Here is a 21479-nt window from a genome sequence, read left to right as displayed (position 1 = left end):
CATTTACTTTTTTGTATTACCCATTCTTGCCCTTGCCCCCCCAAAAGATTCCCTTGACCTTTAAAAACATTAATTTTTCCTCTGTTTAAACCAAAAAGATATCAAGTAACTTTCTGTAAAAGAGAAAAAATACCCCCAAATACTCAAACGTTACTTTTTCAAAGAGGCCTTTTCTGACCACTTTATCTAAAATAGTTTCTTATCATCCCATTATTCTCTATCATAGCAGTACCCTGTTCACTTTACTCATAGTACTCATTACAATGTACAATTATATATTTATTACACACACTTATTTTCTATCACCACCACCAAAAATATCCATGAGGGTAGGAACTAGGTGTAGTACCAGAATCAAGTACAGTGTATTATACACAGGAAACCCTCAAACATTTGTTGAATGAACAAACCCAACCACCTGTATGGTTCTTTCTTTTTTTTTTTTTTTTTTTTTTAAGGGAGGGGTCAAGACCAGTTACTCTTCTTTTTATTTATTTATTTATTTATTTATGGCTGTGTTGGGTCTTCGTTTCTGTGCAAGGGCTTTCTCTAGTTGCAGCAAGTGGGGGCCACTCTTCATCGCGGTGCACGGGCCTCTCACTGTTGCGGCCTCTCTTGTTGCGGAGCACAGGCTCCAGACGCGCAGGCTCAGCAATTGTGGCTCACGGGCCCAGTTGCTCCGCGGCATGTGGGATCTTCCCAGACCAGGGCTCGAACCCGTGTCCCCTGCATTGGCAGGCAGATTCTCAACCACTGCGCCACCAGGGAAGCCCGGTTATTTCTTATTATATCCTTCTTGTTCTTATCCACACACATGCCATGCATACATGTTTCATTTATCAAACCTTTATTAAATACCCACAATATGCCAGCCCTTGTGCCAGTTTTTACTATCCTACGGAGCTCATAATGTTGTGGAGAAGAGAAAGAAAACTCACTACACAAGAAAGAGAACTGAATATCACATTTAAAAATGTTTAAAGACCACCCACCAAACACACACACACACACACACACACACACACACACACACACACACACACACACACACACAAAGCGCTAGAAAGGATACAGAGCAACTAGAACTCTCATACTCTGCTGATGGGAGTGTAAAATGGTACAATCACTTTGGAAAATTATTTGGCTGTACCTATGAAGCTGAATGTATACACATTCTGTAAGATTCAACAATTTCATTCCTAAGTATATATCTCAACAAATGTGTACATATGTTCACAAAAAACATGTACAAGAATGTTCATAAAAGCACTATCAATAAAAGCCCAACTGGAAGCAATCTAAATATCCATCAATAAATAAATGTCATATAGAGTGAAGTAGGTCATAAAGAGAAAAACAAATATCATATATTAACGTATATATGTGGAATCTAGAAAAATGGTATAGATGATCTTATTTGCAAAACAGAAATAGAGACAGACGTAGAGAACAAACGTATGGACACCAAGGGGTGGGGGATGAATTGGGAGATTGAGATTGATATATATACACTACTGATACGATGTATAAAATAGATAACTAATGAGAACCTACTGTATAGCCAGGGAACTCTACTCAGTGCTCTGTGGTGATCTAAATAGGAAGGAAGTCCAAAAAAGAGGGGATATATGTATATGTATAGCTGATTCACTTTGCCATACAGGAGAAACTAATACAACATTGTAAAGCAACTATACTCCAATAAAAGTTAAATAACTTTTATTAAAATAAATTTAAATAAATAAATGGATGAATGAATTGTGGTATAGTCATATAATAAAATACTATACAACGAGAATGAATAAACTATTACTACAAAGAGTAACACGTGAATTTCTAAAACAAAGTTGAATGAAAGCAGACAAACACAAGAGAATACATGCTGTATGTTTAAAAGGCAAAACTACTCTCTGATGTTCGAAGTGAAGACTGTGGTTTTAACCTTGGTTAGGGATAGTGACTAAAAGGGGATCAAGGAGCTTCTGGGGTTCTATTTCTTGTTCTGGGTGCTGGTTATGTTCACTTTGGGATAATTCATTGAGCTGTACACTTAACGACTTATATCTTTTTTATATTTTTATTATACTTCAATAAACAACAGAAATTTAGTGAGAAAAGATCTGGAGTCATCAGAAAAAAGATCACGGATAAGTCTTAAGAAGTGGGCAGGAGAGGGGAGGAATAGATTGAGAGGTTGGGATTGACATATACACGCTGCTGTATTTAAAACAGATAACCAACAAGGACCTACTGTATAGCACAGGGTACTCTGCTTAATATTCGGTAATAACCTGAATGGGAAAAGAACTTGAAAAAGAACAGATACATGTATATGTATAACTGAATCACTTTGCTATATACCTGAAACTAACATAACATTGTTAACCAACTATACTCCAATAAAATTTTTTTTTTAATTTTAAATTCATATATCCATTAACCCAGCAACCGTACTCACTCCTAGATACTCAGTCTTACACGTATAATCATACATATGTGAAAAGTGCATTTGTTTACAACAGCAAATTATTAGAAACCACTTAAATGTTCATTTATTGAGAACTGTTTCAATATGCATGATGTGTCCATGCAATGGAATATGATGTAGCATTTCTTAAATGAGTTTTAGATGTACAGATATGAAACTACCTCCAAGTTACATTTGTTAAGTGAATAAATGATGTATAGTATGTAATCTGCATTTATGTATGAAATTATAAATTTATCTTTGTTGTTTAAAAAAAAGAATGGAAACAAACAAAAACAAAAAACAACAAAAAATCGAAAATAAAAGCAAAATTTATTTAATTATGTTCTAACTAATACATAGCACTATAAAATTGCACATAGTTGACTAACTGGTTTATTCATTCTATCAAGCCACAGATATTTATTAAATGCCTACTGTATGTCAAAGCCCTGTTCTAACAGCTTGGAACACTAGAGTGAATGTCTTACAGAAAGTCTTTTAGAAAGTTGTCTTTCAACTTGTATAGTTTCATAAATACTATATAATGATGATAATGAAGATGAGTACTGACCATTTAAATACTGTGTACTTCTTTCTTTTTTTTAAAATTAATTTTTATTGGTATATAGTTGCTTTACAATGTTGTGTTAGTTTCTGCTGTATGGCAAAGTGAATCAGCTATACATATACATATATCCCCTCATTTTGGGATCTCCTTCCCATTTAGGTCACCACAGAGCACTGAGTAGAGTTCCCTGAGCTATACAGTAGGTTCTCATTAGTTATCTATTTTATACATAGTATCAATAGTGTACATATGTCAGTCCCAATCTCCCAATTCACCCCACCCCCCTTCCCACATGGTGTCCATACGTTTGTTCTCTACGTCTGTGTCTCTATTTGTTTTGCAAATAAGATCATCTACACCATTTTTCTAGATTCCACATACATGCATTAATATATGATATTTGCTTTTCTCTTTCTTACTTCACTCTGTATGACAGTCTCTAGGTTCATCCACGTCTCTACAAAAGACCCAAATTCGTTCCTTTTTATGGCTAATATGCCATTGCATATATATACCACATCTTCTTTATCCATTCCTCTGTTGATGGACATTTAGGTTGCTTCCATGTCCTGGCTATTGTAATAGTGCTGCAATGAACATTGGGGTACATGTGTCTTTTTGAATTATGGTTTTCTCTGGGTATATGCCCAGTAATGGGATTGCTGGGTCATACAGTAGTTCTATTTTTTAGTTTTTTAAGGAACCTCCATACTGTTCTCCATAGTGGCTGTATCAATTTACATTCCCACCAACAGTACAAGAAGGGTCCCTTGGGCTTCCCTGGTGGTGCAGTGGTTAAGAATCAGCCTGCCAATGCAGGTGACACGGGTTCGAGCCCTGGTCCGGGAAGATCCCAAATGCCACGGAACAACTAAGCCCGTGTGCCACAACTAGTGAGCCTGCACTCTAGAGTCCACAAGCCACAACCACTGAGCCCACATGCCACAACTACTGAAGCCTGTGCTCCTAGAGCCCATGCTCCGCAACAAGAGAAGCCACTGCAATGAGAAGCCCGCGTGCTGCAACGAAGAGTAGCCCCCGCTCGCCACAACTAGAGAAAAGCCCGTGCGCAGCAACGAAGACCCAACACAGACAAAAATAAATAAATATATATATTTTTTAAAAAGATATATTAAGATTTTGCTTTTATTTTTTGCTTCCTAAAAGTTTCTAAAAATGAAAAGATCTCCCTGATAGAGAGAGGGAGAGAGAGAGAGAGGGAGAGAGAGAGAGAGAAAGAAAGAGAGAGAGAGAGGGAGAAAGAAATGAGGAAGGAAGGGAGGGAGGGAGGGAGGGAGGAACGAAAGAAAGAAAGAAAGAAAGAAAGAAAGAAAGAAAGAAAGAAAGAAAGAAAGAGAGAGAAAGAAAAAAAGGGAAAGGAAAAGAGAAAGAGAAAGGAAAGGAAAGGAAAAAGGAGGGCAGGACTCAAGCAATTCTTGAACACTATATGTATCTGGTCCTTTTAGCAAAGCTATAAGCTCCACCAGGAGACAGTCTATCTTATACTTCTTTTATTTTCTGTCCCATTGCTCAACACCATTCTGGGCATGGAGTAGGCACTCAATAAAAACTAGGTGGGGTTTTTTTTTTTTTTCCAAATAGAAGGACAATCTGGAGAAGGTCCAGTAAAGAACCACAGGAATGATCAAAGAGATGAATAAAAGGTCCTAGTGGAAAGGTTAAAATAAATTGAAGCTGTTTAGCTTGGAGAAAAAGCAACTGAAGAACTAAGGAGTAACTTAGAATAACAACACTTGAGCTGGAAGGAATCTCAGAGATCTTCTAAGTCCAACCTTTTCCTTTCACAGATGAGGAAACTAAGACACAAGGAGAGGTTGCAACTTGCTTAAGGTAGTTTTAGGATTAAAAAAAAAATTTTTTTTTAAAGTTTCAATTTACAAGGTGAGGAGAAAATTTACCCAAGTAGCATGAACACAAATAGCAACAAAAATAGCAGTTACAATTTACTGAAGATCTCCCATATGCCCAGCACCTGTACGCTTGCTGTTTTACTTATGTTATCTCACAACAACCTTGAAAAGTTGATACTATTTTTTCCCATTTTAGAAATAAGAACACTAAGGCTCAAAGAAGTAAAGTTCATTAAGGGGTAAAACATGTATTCAGAGCTATCTTCTTTCCCCTATATCTAACTGATTTCAAAAACCTGTGTAGGGTTTTCAACAACACTGGCTCATGTACACTTAGCACCCAGATCTTAATTTCTAAATATTCCAAATATCATTCTCCAATAAAAGGAACCAGGGCTCCCGGGGGGAAACTGTTAACTCTAGGGCTAGAGCAAAGAAAATACAACATGAACCTGAAACATCTTGTGGTGCCAAGAAACAAGGAAGTGTTCAAAAAATGAAGGCACGTGGAAAGGAACTTGAAGGAGTTCTCAACAGCCAAACATGGAACAATTTGATCAACAAAATAATGAGACTAATGCATTATAACTCACAGAATAAATATCCATTAGCTCATACTGATACAAACAAAATAATTGAACAAATAAACAAATGGAGAGGAAGTGACAGCTCTTCCTTACAGTAGAATTCCAATCAAGAAATGTAGTACGCAATGATGGAATTAGAAAATGACCATCAAGCAAACACCATAGTAATGACTGTTGCAGTCAAGAACCATAAATAGAATTACCACGTGATACCACAATCCCACTTCTGTGTATATGTCCAAAAAAATTCAAAGCAGGATCTTGGAGAGATGCTTGCACACTTATGTTCGTTGCAGCATTATTCACAATAGCCAAGATATGGCAGTAACCCAAATGCCCACTGACAGAAGAATGGATAAAGAAACTGTGGCATATATATAGATATAGATATATAGATATAGATATAGATAGACAGATAGATAGAAAAATGGAATATTATACAGTCTTAAAAAAGAAAGAAATCCTGCTCCCACCCCTCACCCCTGGGTGCCCACGGACCCAACAATAAACCCTTATAAGACATTTTACACAAACATTTACAAGTTGTTGTAATAAATTATTCAGCTTAGGCTGCTTCATCTTTTGTAGTTCTTGGACTTTTTCTTAATCCTTTAAAATGAACATCACTGATTGATCCTTTCAGTCACCATCTTCTAAGATCTTGGAAGTTTTGGAACATTTTTATATTTATGCAAAAAAAGGAACGAAATAGTTGAAATAAAAGTTTTTATCAAAACTCCACCTCTTGGGGCTTCCCTAGTGGCACAGTGGTTAAGAATCCGCCTGCCAGTGCAGGGGACACGGGTTCGATCCCTGGTCCGGAAAGATCCCACATGCTGCGGAGCAACTAAACCTGTGAGCCACAACTACTGAGCCTGGGCTCTAGAGCCTGCGAGCCACAACTACTGAGCCCACATGCCACAACTACTGAAGCCCATGCCTAGATCCCGTGCTCCACAACAAGAGAAGCCACCACAATGAGAAGCCCGTGCACCACAAAGACCCAATGCAGCCAAAAAAACAAAAAAAACCCCCACAACATTGTAAATCAACTATATTTCAATAAAAATTATTTTTAAAACTTCAAAAAAAGAAGTATGATGAGAAACAGGATATTTGCATAATCTCAAAGTATCTTCTCACAAGACACCTACTAATTACAAAGGGGAAAATAGTACTTTATAGTAGAGGAAGCTGACAGACACCAATCTAATAACCACGTCATCAAAGTTAACATCACCAGTAATAACTGGCATCATGTATCCCCTGATATGACCCACTGAGAAGGAAACAATATCACTTTTGCCAAAAATGCATAGCCTCAATCTATTTTTAAGAAAATATTAGACGAACCCCAATTGAGAGACCAAAAAAAGGACATTAATGGGGAAAAAAAGTAAAATTGGAGTAAGGTGTATAGATTAGTTAATAGTATCACATCAATGTTCACTTCCTGGTTTCAATAATTGCACTATGGTCATATAAGATGCTAACATTAGAGGAAGCTAGGTGAAGGGTATAAGGGAACACTACCATTTTTATAACTTTTCTGTAAGTTTAAATTATTTCAAAAGTTAAAAAAAACTTTTTAAGTAGATTCATCACAGTATGACAGAACTTCAAGAGGTTATCTAGAAAAGACAGATTAGAGTCCAATGTCCCTAGCCTTTTGAAAATGATAATAGGATTACAGCATTGGACATTACCTTAGAGATCATCTGATACTACCACTCATCCAATGGCGGATACTTTTATGTCAAGCCCCTAACATAGCCTTCCAATCATTGCTTGAATACTTCCAGTAAAAGTAAATTTACTTTGTCAAAATACAGCCAACACATCCCATTACACCACAATCCTAGTTAATACAAAGTTCTTCCTCATTCTAAGCCAAATCTGCCTCCCTGTCAGATATGTACCTAAGGATGTCATTCTGAGGCAGAGTTTTCCAATCAGGAGAACTCAAAGATGGTAAGATGTACCAGTGAGGTAACGTCAATATGACAAAATGTCCAGTTTATTTACAATGGCTAAAATTACATCTTGTCAGCATGAGATAAACAATTTTAAGTTATTTACATGGATGCTTTGCTATAATGCCGTCCCAGAGCCTAATATAGTACCTGGTATATATTAGGTACCCAAGAAATGTTTATTGATTCAAAGAATACGGCACAAGTCAGAGATTGATATAATGAGTTCCTCCTTCCACCATGTCTGCACACATTATTTACAAATGATTTAGAACTATAGGATAAATTCTACTAAAATTTTCCAGTGCACAAAAATAAAAATAAAAATAGAACCTAGCCCAACTCTGAAAAGAAATAGCTACATAACTACCCAAAGTAGATGCCTCTTCTGCACAAGTATATTCTTCATTCATTCAACATACATTTAGTGCCTTCTCTGTGCCAGACTTAGTGAGAAGCCCAGGAAATACAGGTAAAAATAAGACATGTCCTCAGAAGAGTAAGGCTTACACACTAGCTGGAGGGAATTACTCTATATTTTAAGTATTTTAATATATTTATTTATTTAAATTATATAATATCTAATTATATACATCAAAAATAATTTTTCATTGCATTAAATATGAAAAAGAAAGTGAATGGCTACAAAAGGAATTTATATAAATTGGTAATGAAAATAAATTCCCAGTAGATAAACAGAGAAATGATGTAAGTATGTAATTTTTACAAACCAGAATATAACTGATAAACAGAAAAATGCTTAACCCTGATAAAGAAATGCAAAGCAAAATAAGGTAACAGTTTTCTACCCAATTAGTTTAAATTTTTTTAAAACACCCAATTTAGGGGAGGTAATGATGAAAAACTAGTTATATAAACTTGCTGGTGGCAGTATAAATTAAAACAACTTTTTGGAGAGGAAACTGCTTATACCCTTTGACCTAGGGTACACCCCCCTAGAAGTTTATCTTTAATAAATAATTAAAAATAAGAAATACTATATAACAATAAAATGGTAACCACATTAAAGTCTACAAAAAATCTGTAAATAATTTTAATATAAACAAAGGCTAAATAAATAACATGTAGCCATTTAAAAAATTAATTATGAAATCTATCTAACAATGTGAATAATGTCTGCTCTAATAAGTGAAAAAGCACCAGAACATAAAATTCTGTGGATATTTGTTAAGGTACCTAGGGAAAAAATTAGTACACACATACATACTTAAGGACTGGAAAAGAACCAGCAGATGTTTTCAGGTTTGAAGTCATGGGTGATTTTTATTTCCTTTATTACTAAATTATTTGTACAATTAACAAAAATCAGGAGAAAAAACTCTCAAGGAGGGTCCAAAGTAAACTACATTATAAAGAATCATGTGATCAGTGGTAAACTAAGGCCTGAAATAATTGTTCCTTGGATTTTTATGTTCATAAAAAGGAAAAAAATAAAGAAACATTTCTTACCCCAAATAAAAGCGGTACAAAGTGGCTACAAAAAGAAAACTGAAGAAAAGTTAACTCTGAGATGAATATCTGGAAACACTCCCAACAGTAAAAGTCATCAGACTGTAGCATGGTATCCTAGGCTAAGTTCCACTGCTGGGGTATTTAGAAGCAACGCCCTAGACACCATACAGTAGGAATTAGTCCTGAGCTGGCACCACAGAGACCCAGAAGTGGTCTCATGAGGTTTTTCCATCACACAATTTGGTTGGCTAATCTATAAATACATGCATGACATTTGCACATAAACACTAAGGTTTTTTTCATACCAAGCAAAGGAATAACAAATCTTACCTGGGAAGTACCAGACAGAGCCCTGCCCCACTGTCCCTGTGTATGAGACACAAGTAGCAATCGGCTGCATACTGGAACCCACTGGGAGATGCTAATCCGGTTCCTCTAGAGAAAGAAAAAAAATAGTCTGTCAGGAATCTCTATCAGACTCCATGTGTAGAAGGCAAAGAGTGTACCTAAGTCTAGAAATCCTGCCAGAACAGGGCACATGAAAGGAGAATTTCCAAAACAGGACTAGGACCAAGCCTCCCCATGCTCATCTCTCCAAGGATAAAAGGTACCACTGCCTACCACGGACTAGATGAATTCTGGTAATAGCTGACCCAAACTGGAGGACATGAGCTCCCTCTCAGGAAAATAACAAAATAAACCTACTTCAGGCATTTTACACTTAGCTTATCATTTAAATCAGAGTTTGCAATTCCTTTTCATAAACACTGATTTATAAGCTCTTCATAAAAATCCCTTTACAGTAAACAGTGCCAGGATTACCATAATCCCCAAAAGGATGAAGAAACTAGGGCTGAAATTTTTAGGGTGGGAAAACACACTTGGGCAATTTGATTTCCAAGACAAAGAGAGATTAAGTGGCTGTTAGAGCTATGACTGAGGTCCAATTTTTCCCTCTGGCATTAATTGACCTCAAAAAGGTCTCTGGACTAAATGAGCATGGATCCAGGAGTTGGATTAGTTAAAGGTTAGGCTGGAGAAAGGAGGAGCTCTACCTTGCTAAATGAGAAGCCTGCTTTACTTTATGAACCTGAAATACAACCCACTGTATAAATGGCATCCACGTACACAGCACTGGAAATCTCTATTCTAGAAACCAACTCTGGGAGATCAAAGGGTTTCTTTCACTTGGCCTGTAGACCTTATAGGGCCATAATGAGGACTGGATATACCAAACTGTCTGAAAACACTTTGCCAAGCATCAACTACAATAGTAGGAGTCAAAGATCCGGATCCTAGTTTAAACTCAGCTACTTTAATATAATCTTTGAAAGTAATTACACCTTTATGATACTCAGTTTCCTCTTAACAAATATTAGTAATACTTACAAGCACTTACTATGTGCCAGGTATTTTTCAGGTACTTTACATATATGAACTCATTTAAACCTCATAATCACCACCCAATGACTTAGGTATATTGTTATTATCCCATGTATATGGATAAAGAAATGGAAGTATGGATAAGATAAGTAACTTCCCAAGGTCACATGGTTAATAAATGGCAGGGTTAAGATTTGAATCCAGAAAGCCCAACTCCTGGATCCATGCTCATTTATGGGATGAAAGGGTAAAGGAAATATCCCCAAAGTCCCTTCTAGCTCTACCACTCTATGACCTAGTCTTGAACCAATTAAAATACAGCATAATACTATGGGAAGAGTCCTGTACTTGGAATCAGAAAGCACTGATTTGACTCTTGGCTCCCCTGTCAGTGAGCTATGAGCCTTTGTTGCCTCTTCCATAAAATAAATAAAAATCCCTACCTCTCAGGATTTTAAGGGAAAAAAATGTCCTTTGCAGTATGTCCAACTCAATAAATATTAAGTTGAATCTGAATCTCCATTTCCTCATGAGTAGGCAGGAAGGGCCAGGGGTAAGGGGGAGAAAATATTAGAATTTTAAACCTAGAGATGCTTTCTAAAGTTGTGTAACTGTTTCTAATAGGCTACTCACAGCAACTTATGTTTCAAATTAAAAGTAAAGCTTAAAAATAGGATTTTGTTTCAGCTGAGGTTTGACCTGTTGGGATTGTTTTCAAATGAGATACAATTACTGGCTTCTTGTTTACTAACAACTGACACATTTACCAGAATCATTCGATGTCAGATGTTCCTTTCCTAAAAATGTAAATACCGTGCTAAGATGAAACTTCAGCAGATTCAGGCCCAAAGAGGTGGGGGGGGTGGGGGGAAGGTAAGAGGAAATAACAAGTAGGAACAATGCAAACTTTTGGAAGATTTTCTGAAGAATTTCATCATATTTTTTCCAATGTCAATAAGAATTTTCTCTGTAGCATTTGACTCTACTTGGTCTCATGCCAATACTTTAAATCACTTCTTATTAGAAGAAAGTAGTAATCAGCTGCTCTTTTCTTTCCTTCTCCAATCCTACAACAACAATTCTTTGTGGAAATCCTTAATTGAAACTGAGGTGTAGCAGAAAGGGTCTCTGAATCTCAAGCCTACCATTAAATAGCTGTGTGACCCTGAACTAGTTACTCAAAACTCTGGACCTCCATTTTCCTTACCTAAAAGTGGGAATAATAAAACCTACCTCACAGAAGCGTCCCAAGGACCACCTGTAAAAGCACTTCAATAACAGTAAAACACACACACAAAAGCTTCACTATTGCTGTTAACAACTGTTACTGAATTATGTAAGTAAACTCCTCTTTCCCCAGCAAACTGTCACAGCAGCAAGAACCATTTTCTTAAAATATTGCTTTGAACCTGGAATTCCCTTTCTCAAAAGCTTGCAGTGCCTCCAAGTGTCTCTGTAGTCAAACTTAAACACCTGATCTTTACCAACTGGACTCCGACCCATCAATATACTTACATACTCTGCCTTGCATTCTCCACTCAGCAGTTCCAAAACCTGACTCATACTCTCTGGTTTGAGAATTACTGCTCCTCTCCACACAAGCTAATCCCCTTGGAGTTCCTCTGGGACTCTCTTCTTCACTCCTACCCAAAGCATGAGCTCATTTGCTTCAACCTAGACTCCAGGTTCTGGTTCTACTGATTCTACTAAGTCCTTTTTCCTTCCCACCTCTCCCAACACTTCATTTATAAATATATATCAATAAATCTGTGGAAGTACTTATCATCCTCTTATAGGTACTAATACATTAGGTCTATAACAATTAGCAAACCTCAGTTCTCCCAAGTTCAGAAAAAAATTCCAGTGGTTAAAATCATTGCTTTAACTTAGGATAGTATAAACACCATTACTCAGTGGGAACTGGCTTTATCGTCCTTTTGCCTCATCAACACTTCAACCAAAATTTTAAAGATAAGTTTTATGTTTGTATTTCCTGTGCATATTGTGATTTGCAGGTGATTTTACACTGTATTTCAAAATATTCTCACAGATCAGCTCTTTTTGTGACTACACTTTAATCAGTCCACTGACCAGACTGTTTCTTCATGTGGTTTTTAAGATACATAGTATTTTCCTTTGCTCACCCATTAGCTGGAAAAGGCTTTACAGGTAGTCAATTCTCCTATTCCCCATAGTTATGTTTTACAAAGTGACCGCAAACACTAAGTTAGCAAACACTGAACCATTGCTCCTAGGGGAAAAATACAGGGTTATGTTCCTGCAAGCCTCTGGTCACAACATTTTCATCAACCAAACAATACATGACCTTGTTATTTGTGTTTCTGTTTAAAGACACCTTATTTAATATGTTGTTGATTCATTAACATTGAACTCACAGCCAATAGCACTAACTCGCTCCTGAACAAAACTTATCTAACACACAAATTTTCTCCACAAGAAACATCACAGCCTTTTTGCACTTAGCAGCACTAGACAGCACTTCAGCACTACACCTGGGGGCCATTTTAAACAGGGAAATCACCAACAAAAGCACAAAAATGCAAAAAACATGACACTAAATAGACCATGAGAAGGATACTTGTTTACAGCATAATAGCTGAAACAAGAAGTCAGAGTATCACCTCAGCCAGGAATATGCATGTTGCAGTTCAAATTTTTCACCTCTCTGCACATGTCCACAAATGACTGCAAAAGCACCACGAGTATTGATTTGGGTTACAAATAAATTTTAGCAAGTATGTGAATTCACAAATACAGGAAGGATTTGAGCAAATCAGTAAATATATTAAGGATGAGGGATCAGGTTTCTATCAGAGAAAGGAGTTAACAAATATGAAAAGGCAAAAGGATAGAATAAACCCTGTGCTATTGGGTTGGATTTAGAGTAACTGGTATAAGTTTTTAATATACAGAGATAAATAAAGAAATCAACATATGTGTGTTTATGTATATGTATACACATACATATACTTCCTACTCCTGTACTGATAGGGCCTGTAAGCAATGACACCCCAGTTGCAATGACAACATGTAGCATCCAAACTTGGTTTCTAAATAGTAGTATTCACTGAAAGGAACTAGTCTTCTCTGGAGAAAAGTTGACTCCTGAATGGGGTTGAAGCTCCTCAAACCTTATTCACAAAGGTCTGGAATTATTTGATCTGTCTAGCAGTTCCTTGGAAGACTCCATCCATCTTGGAACTCCTCCAGTATGAAAACCATTTTCCCCAGGAGCTCCCCAGGAGCGTTAGTGGAAAACAAATAGAGGCAATTGTTTAACTTTGTGGCTGCCTGAGGCAGTGGATAATACTTGGGGAAAACAATAGGCTAACCAAAAAGTTTAAAAGGAAAATCAGAGGAATGAGATATGCATAGGGACCTTGAAAAGCTCTGACATATTCCTGGGAATTTGAAGGCCATGCAGATGCACAGGTTTGTGCACATGCCCAGAACAGGAAAGACCTGAGACTGCTCTAAGCTCTCATCTGTGGTTGACCTTGAGGTGCTTCGCAAGCAGGAAGTGAAGGTTAAGGCAGAACTGTCAAATGACTGGCAGAAGGATGAAGGCATGCTCCAAAATGCACACAGAGCAGCTCAACAAAAACTGAGAGACTCATATGTTCCAGGTATTTAAGGAAATCTCCATCCAATCATTACTTGACCACTAAGCTAACTGGTCAGAGACCACACGACAAAGAATACAGACTTTACAGAATTAATTCAGAAAAGTCACTAAACAGAAAAATAACAACAAACTCTGGGAAAAGAAAGTCCTGATTTCCAGAGGTGCCACATTATATTATTTAAAATGTTTAGTTTTCAACAAAAACTTATGAAACATGTAAAAAAACAAAAAAAAGCATGGTCAAAACAAGGGAAAATTTAAAAATCAATAGAAACTGTCCCTGAGCAAGCCCAGACATTAGACAAACCAGACAAAGACTTTGAACCAGCTATTTAAAAATTTTAAGATCTAAAGGAAACCATGACTAAAGAACTAAAGCAAAGTATGAGAATGGTATCTCACCAAATAAACAATATCAATAAAGAAAGAAATTTTACAAAAAGCCAAACAAAAATTCTGGAGTTGAAAAGAACAATAAGGGACTTCCCTGGTGGTGCAGTGGATAGGACTCTGCACTCTCAATGAAGGGGGCCTGGGTTTGATCCTTGGTCAGAGAACTAGATCCCACATGCATGCTGCAAGTAAGAGTACACGTGCCACAACTGAGGAGCCCACAGGCCGCAACTAAGGAGCCCGCGAGCCACAACTAAGGAGCCTGCGAGCTGCAACTAAGGAGCCCATCTGCCACAACTAAGACCCAGTGCAAGCAAATAAATAAATATTTTTTTTAAAAAATTTTTAAAAAGAAAACAATAAATAAAATTAACATTTCACTAGAGAAGTTTAACAGCAGATTTGAGCAAAAGAAAGAATCAGTGACCTTGAAGATAGATCAATTGAGATTATCCAGCCCAATGAACAGAAAGAAAAAAAAAATGGAGAAAATTTAATGGAGTCTCAGAGACCTACCAGCAAACGTATCTACACCATCAAACATACCAACATATGTATAATGGGAGTCTCAGACGGAGAGGAGAGAAATAAGGAACAGAAAAAATATGTGAAAAAATACTTGCAGATGGGACTTCCCTGGGGGCGCAGTGGTTAAGAATCCGCCTGCCAATGCAGGGGCACGGGTTCGATCCCTGGTCTGGGAAGATCCCACATCCCACATGCCACAGAGCAACTAAGCCCATGCGCCACAACTACTGAGCCCACGTGTCACAACTACTGAAGCCCACATGCCTACAGCCCATGCTCTGCAACAAGAGAAACCACCACAATGAGAAGCCCGCACACCGCAACAAAGAGTAGCCCCTGCTCGCTGCAAGTAGAGAAAAGCCTGTGCGCAGCAACGTAGACCCAATGCAGCCAAAAATAAATTAATTAATTAATTTTTTTAAAAGACTTTAAAAATGGTCCACATCAAAAAAAATCTTTAAAAAAAAAAAAAACTACAATGAGATTATCCTCTCACACCCATTAAGATGGCCACTATAAAAAAAAAAAAGAAAGAAAGAAAATAAGTGTTGGAGAAGATGTGGAGAAATTGAAACCCTTGTGCTTTGTTGGTAGAAATGTAAAATGGTGCAGCTGCTATGGAAAACAGGATGGCGATTACTCAAAAAATTAAACACAGAATTACAATATGATCCAACAATTCTACTTCTTAGCACATACCCAAAAGAAGTAACAACAGGGACTAGAACAAATATTTGTACACCCATGTTCATGGCAGCACTATTTGGCAATAGCCAAAAGGTGGAGGCAACCAAAGTGCCCATCAACAGATGAATGGATAAATGAAATGTAGTATATGCATACAACAGAATATTATTCAGCCTTAAAAAAAAGGAAATTCTGTCATGCTACAACATGGATGAAGTTTGAGGACATTATGTTAAGTGAAATAAGCCAGTCACAAAAGAACAAACACTGTATGATTCCACTTATATGAGGTACCTAGAGTAGTCAAAATCATAAAGACAGAAAGAATGGTGGTTGCCCAGGGCTGGGTAGAGTGGGGCATAGGGATTTATCTTTTAATAGGTACAGAGTTTCAATTTTTGAAGATGAAAAGAGTTCTTTGGATGATGGTGGTGATGGCAGCACAACAATGTGAATGTACTTAATACCACTGAACTGTACACTTAAAATTGGTTGAAATGGGAAATTATGTTATGCATATTCTACTACAATTTTTTTTAAACTCCAGTGTGGCTTTCTGCAATTTATACTACTATCAAAGAAAAGTAAAAATTATTACCAATGTCAAAACAGCTCATAAAACCATAAAAAAGTCCCAGTGCACTGCTCAAATGTCCAGTTCCTCTGCTAGATCTACTCAGCAATAGCAGTGTTTCAGTTTACTCCTCCTTCCCAAACCCATCCTTAGAGAAGCGTAAAAACTGGTCAAAAAGACAGAAAGAGGAAGAAATAAGGGGAGACTAATGAGAATGTTTCAGGAATACTACTTCTCAGTGGTTCAATTTTCTTGTCTGCAAAATGGGGGAATAATAGTGCCTACCTTTTCAAAGGGCTGTCGTAAGGATTTAGCAAGTTCACACACATAAAGTATTTAAGAGTGCTTACCACATGGTAAGTGCCCTATAAATGTTACCTATCAATATTATTGCTAGAGAAATCTCAACATTTTTGTTTCAACTACAACTTATATTTCAGCTCTCTCTCCTGAACACCAAATATCCAGCTGCAAAAACAAAAACCAACAACAACAACAAAACACAAACAAAGAAACCCCAAAAACTCCAGCTAGATTTTCTCAGTGAAGAACACTGCTATTAACTCAGTCATCCTAGGCTGACCTGGGACAAGCTGTTAGACTCTTCCCTCTTCCTCATCCTTAACATCTAATCTCTCATCAAGCTCTGTAGACCTCAATACCTCTTGCAACCATCCCTTCTTCTGTAACCACACTGTCCATCTCCCACTTAGTACAGGCCTTCCTCACTTCTTCCAGGATTACTTTAGTTTCTGACTGGCCTTGGGGACTCTAATCTCAGCCCTCTCTGACTGATCCATCTATTACATCCACCCCTGTTACAAGGATCTATTAGAACAAAAATCTATGTTTTTTGTTTACTATGTTGACTTTTTTTTACTTTTTTATACTAATTAAAAATTTTAAATTTCAATTTAAAAATGAGAGAAGGAACAAAGTGTTCCCCTGATCAATGGTGGCTGGAAGCAGGGAGAGCAATACAAGGATTGCAAAAGGGCGCAAAGAAATTTTGGGGAGTGACGGATATGTTCCTTATTTTTATTATGATTATGACTTTTCAGGTGTATACCTGTGTCAAAACTTATCAAATTATACAATTAAATAAGTGTGATTTACTGTACATCAATTATTCCTCAATTTTAAAAATTTAAATAAGAAAAAAAACAAGAGTAAATGCATCAAAAAAACCTTTAAAAATAAATCTTCCCTTCGTTTAAAATACTTCAATGGCTGCCCTCTGCCTCAAGATAAATCTCCAACCCCTAACTATGACATGCAAGGCAATGTCTCCTCTACTGCCATTTCCCCACAAGTGCCCCTGAGTCCAGCCAGAGAGATTTACTTAGAGCGCCTTTGTTGTCTAGCATAGTAGCATAAGCTAATGCTTCTCCTCTATTTCCTTTCCCGTATTCCCCATCTAATGCTCCCTCATTTAGTTTAAGTATCTAAATGCTTGTCCTCAGGCTGGGTTAGGTGCCTTTCTACTCTGCTACCATAGCACCTAGTTAAGACTTCTATCACAGCATTTCAAGAATTGTTATCAGTAGTTTTCTTTTCTGTCTCTGCTATTAGATTATAAACATGAGAATAAGTTCTATGTTTTTCATCCTCAGTCCCTTGGAGAGTTCCTAGAATGCAGTAAACACTCAAAATAGTCGCTGAATTAAAAGGAAGGGAAAAGAAGCATTTAAAATGTCACTTGTATCAATTGATTCTCTCATCAACCCTATCAAACTTACCCTTAAGAAAATCTGAGGCTCAGAGAAGTTAGGTGATTTGCTTAAGGCTATACCCATAGTAAGTAATGGAGCCAAGCTTTCAAACAAGGCTCTTCTGACTCCTAGATAGGTGCATTTTCCTGTATTTGTGAATTCCTCACAGTGCCTAACCCTAATGCCTCTTCAGCATAGGTGATCAATAAATATCTGCTACTTTCATGTTTACTGTAACTCTCTAGTCCTAAGGGAGTTTCTGTTGCTTTGTCACACATTACAACATGATAAGAAGACTTCAAAGAATTACAGTATACGGTATAAAGTGAAAGTGACTTCCCTTACCTAATCTTGCTTTCTACCTAAAAAGATGAATAGTAAGGTATAAATGGGGGGTAGAAAAAGATTCAACTAATAGAAGGCAGTTAGAAAGGTGGTTTCACTGCATGCTACCAACTAAGAAGAAATGATCCTGTAACCATCCACACGCTCAGTGGCATGCTCAGCTGGGGCAGCCACTAACTTCCAAGACAAGTCAAGGTATTCATTTCAGATCTACGGCCCAATAAAATTCTCATCTTTCCCCCCCAAAATGTCTATCTTAAAAACACCTAGGGGGCTTCCCTGGTGGCACAGTGGTTGAGAATCTGCCTGCCAGTGCAGGGGACACGGGTTTAAGCCCTGGTCTGGGAAGATCCCACATGCCGCGGAGCGACTCGGCCCGTGAGCCACAATTGCTGAGCCTGCGCGTCTGGAGCCTGTGCTCCGCAATGAGAGGCCGCGATAGTGAGAGGCCCGCGAGGCCCGCGCACCGCGATGAAGAGTGGCCCCCACTTGCCGCAACTAGAGAAAGCCCTCGCACAGAAACGAAGACCCAACACAGCCATAAATAAATAAATAAATAAATTTTTTAAAAAAAGAAAAAGAAGACAATTTCAGTTTCAGACCCGATTATTAAAAAACAAAAAACAAAAAACCTAGGATGGGACTTGCCTGGTAGCACAGTGGTTAAGAATCTGCCTGCCAATGCAGGGGACATGGGTTCAATCCCTGGTCTGGGAAGATCCCACATGTCGCAGAGCAACTAAGCCTGTGCACCACAACTACAGAGCCTGTGCTTTAGAGTCCACGAGCCACAACTACTGAGCCCACGTGCCACAACTACTGAAGCGCGAGCACCTAGAGCCTGTGCTCAGCAACAAGAGAAGCCAATGTAGTGACAAGCCTGTGCATCACAACAAAGAGTAGGCCCTGCTCACAACTAGAGAAAGCCCGCATGCAGCAACGAAGACTCAACGCAGCCAAAAATAAATAAATTAATTAAAAAAAAAAAAAAGCAACACACATCTAGGAGGCGGACTTCCCTGGTGGTTCAGTGGTTAAGAATCCATCTTCCAATGCAGGGGACACAGGTTCAATTCCTGGTCGAGGAACTAAGATCCCACATGCAGCAGGGCAACTAAACCCATGCGCCGCAGCTACTGAGTACGCGAGCCACAACTAGAGAGAAGCCTGCGCACCGCAACTAAGACCCAACACAGCCAAAAAAATAATAATGATAAAAATAAATAAATTGGGACTTCCCTGGTGGCGCAGTGGTTGAGAATCCGCCTGCCAATGCAGGGGACACGGTTCGATCCCTGGTCCGGGAGGATCCCACATGCCGCAGAGCAAATAAGCCCGTGTGCCACAACTACTGAGCCTGCATGCCACAACTACTGAAGCCCACGCGCTTAGAGCCCGTGCTCCGCAACAAGAGAAGCCACCGCAATGAGAGGCCCGCGCACCGCAACAAAGAGTGGCCCCCGCTCGCCACAACTAGAGAGAGCCCGTGCGCAGCAACGAAGACCCAAAGCAGCCAAAAATAAAATAAATAAAATAAAATAAATAAATTTATTAAAAATAAATAAATAAATAAATAAATTTTTTTTAAAAAAACAAAACACTTAGGAGGGAATTCCCTGGTGGTCCAGTGGTTAGGACTCTGCGCTTCCACTGCCAGGGGCCTGGGCTCGATTCCTGGTCAGGGAACTAAGATCCCACAAGCCGAGCACCATGGCCAAAAAAAAACACTTAGGACATCCTAGTTGCCATTTCCTCAGCAGTCCTCAGATCTGAATCAGTTCCTGCCCTGGCATCAACAATTACTTCACCAAGTGACTTTCTGTAGGTTACAGGAGCTACTCTTCAAAAAAACGTTTACTACGCAATAGAGGGCACTGCACTTTGCTAGGCTGACAAGGTATACAAGAAGTAAAATCACAGGCCGTGTATGCCACATATGAAAAGATTAGACACAAATATTTCTAATATCACAACTCAAAAGAAAGCTAGAGGCAGGAATACACAGTGTCTGCTACGAAAACAATCTCCTTGACCCAGTTTTTGAAAGACTTGTTAAATTATAAACTCTACTATCCCTCCATGATTAGGACCCAAGCTCTGTATCCTCCTAACTTTTGTTCTCTTTAATTTCTATAAGTCAGAGTCAGCTAGAAGTTCAGGATTGAATCACAAGAGGTGCAGCAGCTTCCCATATGGGTGTTAATTAGTCGAGTAGTTCTTCGTCACTTATCTCATTCCTTCAACAAATCTTTATTGAACACCTATGATGTGCCAGACACTGTGCTAGGCAGAGTGAAAACGACAGATATGACCCCAGTTCTCGTGCAGCTTTCACTCTAATAGCCTTTAAGAGTATTCCACTTAACTATACAGTTAATAATTAATCTACTGATCTCTGAAACAAACCCAAAGAACGTCAGAATCCCAAAGACCTGCAGATTTACGTCCTCGCTTTGCCCATAGGGACTCTGAAGCCCAAAAGTGACTTGCCCAAGGTCACCCTGAGCATTAGTGACAGAACAGGAACTAGAACCCGGGTCTCCCGAAACTACAATCAGTGCCCCAGGCGCTGCCTCTCTCCCTGAGGGGAAGGAGTCACAGGTGGTGACCAAGGAAAAGCAAGCTTCGTCAAATTTATATCTGACGTCAGTCTCACGCCTTCTCCAAAGAGGGGGAAGCCACGGCCAAACCGAGGGTCGGGGGAAGTGGGAAGCTGCCTCAGTTTCCCCGCAGAAATGCGGCCGCGCAGCCTCGCTACCGCACAGGCTCCGCTCCTGCACTTCCGTCCAGTTGCTCCCGCCCCGCCCTCTCCGACTCCAACCCGGAGGCCCGGTGGGCGACAGCACAAAATCACTCCTTCACTCACAAGCACTCGCACCAGCAACGCCATGTTTCTCGACAACCATTTCCGGGTGAAAGGTGGGCTTCCGGAGTCCCCGCTACAACCACCCCTCCTCTAGGTCGTCTTTTCGCCGGCGGATGCCCGGCAACGGCAGCGCAGGCGCACAGAGGTCGCTGCGCACACGAGCGCGCGCTTCCGCCGCTGTGCCCGAGGAGGCAGGGCCTGGGGCGCGGCCGGACGGTCGGGACGCGCGCGCGCCTCCCGCTCTCTTTAGACTCCGCCAGACACGTCATAGAGGCTCAAGTCATCGCAACACCTGTCCTCTTTGACCTCTGCCTCGGGCTTTTCATAGCTCTTTCATTAACCTACCTCACCCAGCCTCACTCTTCAGCACCACCTTGTCGGAGTCCCTCTTTCCCAGACTCTG

General features: G+C 39.0%; 1 protein-coding gene across 2 annotated transcripts in view; it reads right to left on the bottom strand.

Annotated features, from left to right (window-relative positions):
* Positions 1 to 21222, bottom strand: part of UQCC1 (ubiquinol-cytochrome c reductase complex assembly factor 1) — a 95074-nt gene extending 73852 nt beyond the window's left edge. For both annotated transcript variants that reach the window (XM_082359501.1, XM_082359502.1), the window contains exons 1-2: positions 21077 to 21222; positions 9273 to 9377 (exon numbers count right to left, since the gene is read on the bottom strand). In XM_082359501.1, coding sequence (XP_082215627.1) covers positions 9273 to 9377; positions 21077 to 21100 — 129 coding nt within the window. In that variant the 5' untranslated portion in view covers positions 21101 to 21222. The remainder of the gene's footprint in view (positions 1 to 9272; positions 9378 to 21076) is intronic.
* Positions 21223 to 21479: the final 257 nt, after the last annotated feature.

This window comes from Balaenoptera borealis (assembly GCF_965194805.1).
Source record: "Balaenoptera borealis genome assembly, chromosome: 16".
Lineage (NCBI taxonomy): Eukaryota > Metazoa > Chordata > Mammalia > Artiodactyla > Balaenopteridae > Balaenoptera > Balaenoptera borealis.
The sequence above is the reverse complement of the archived record's forward strand: the minus strand, read 5'-3'. Positions and strand labels throughout refer to the sequence as shown.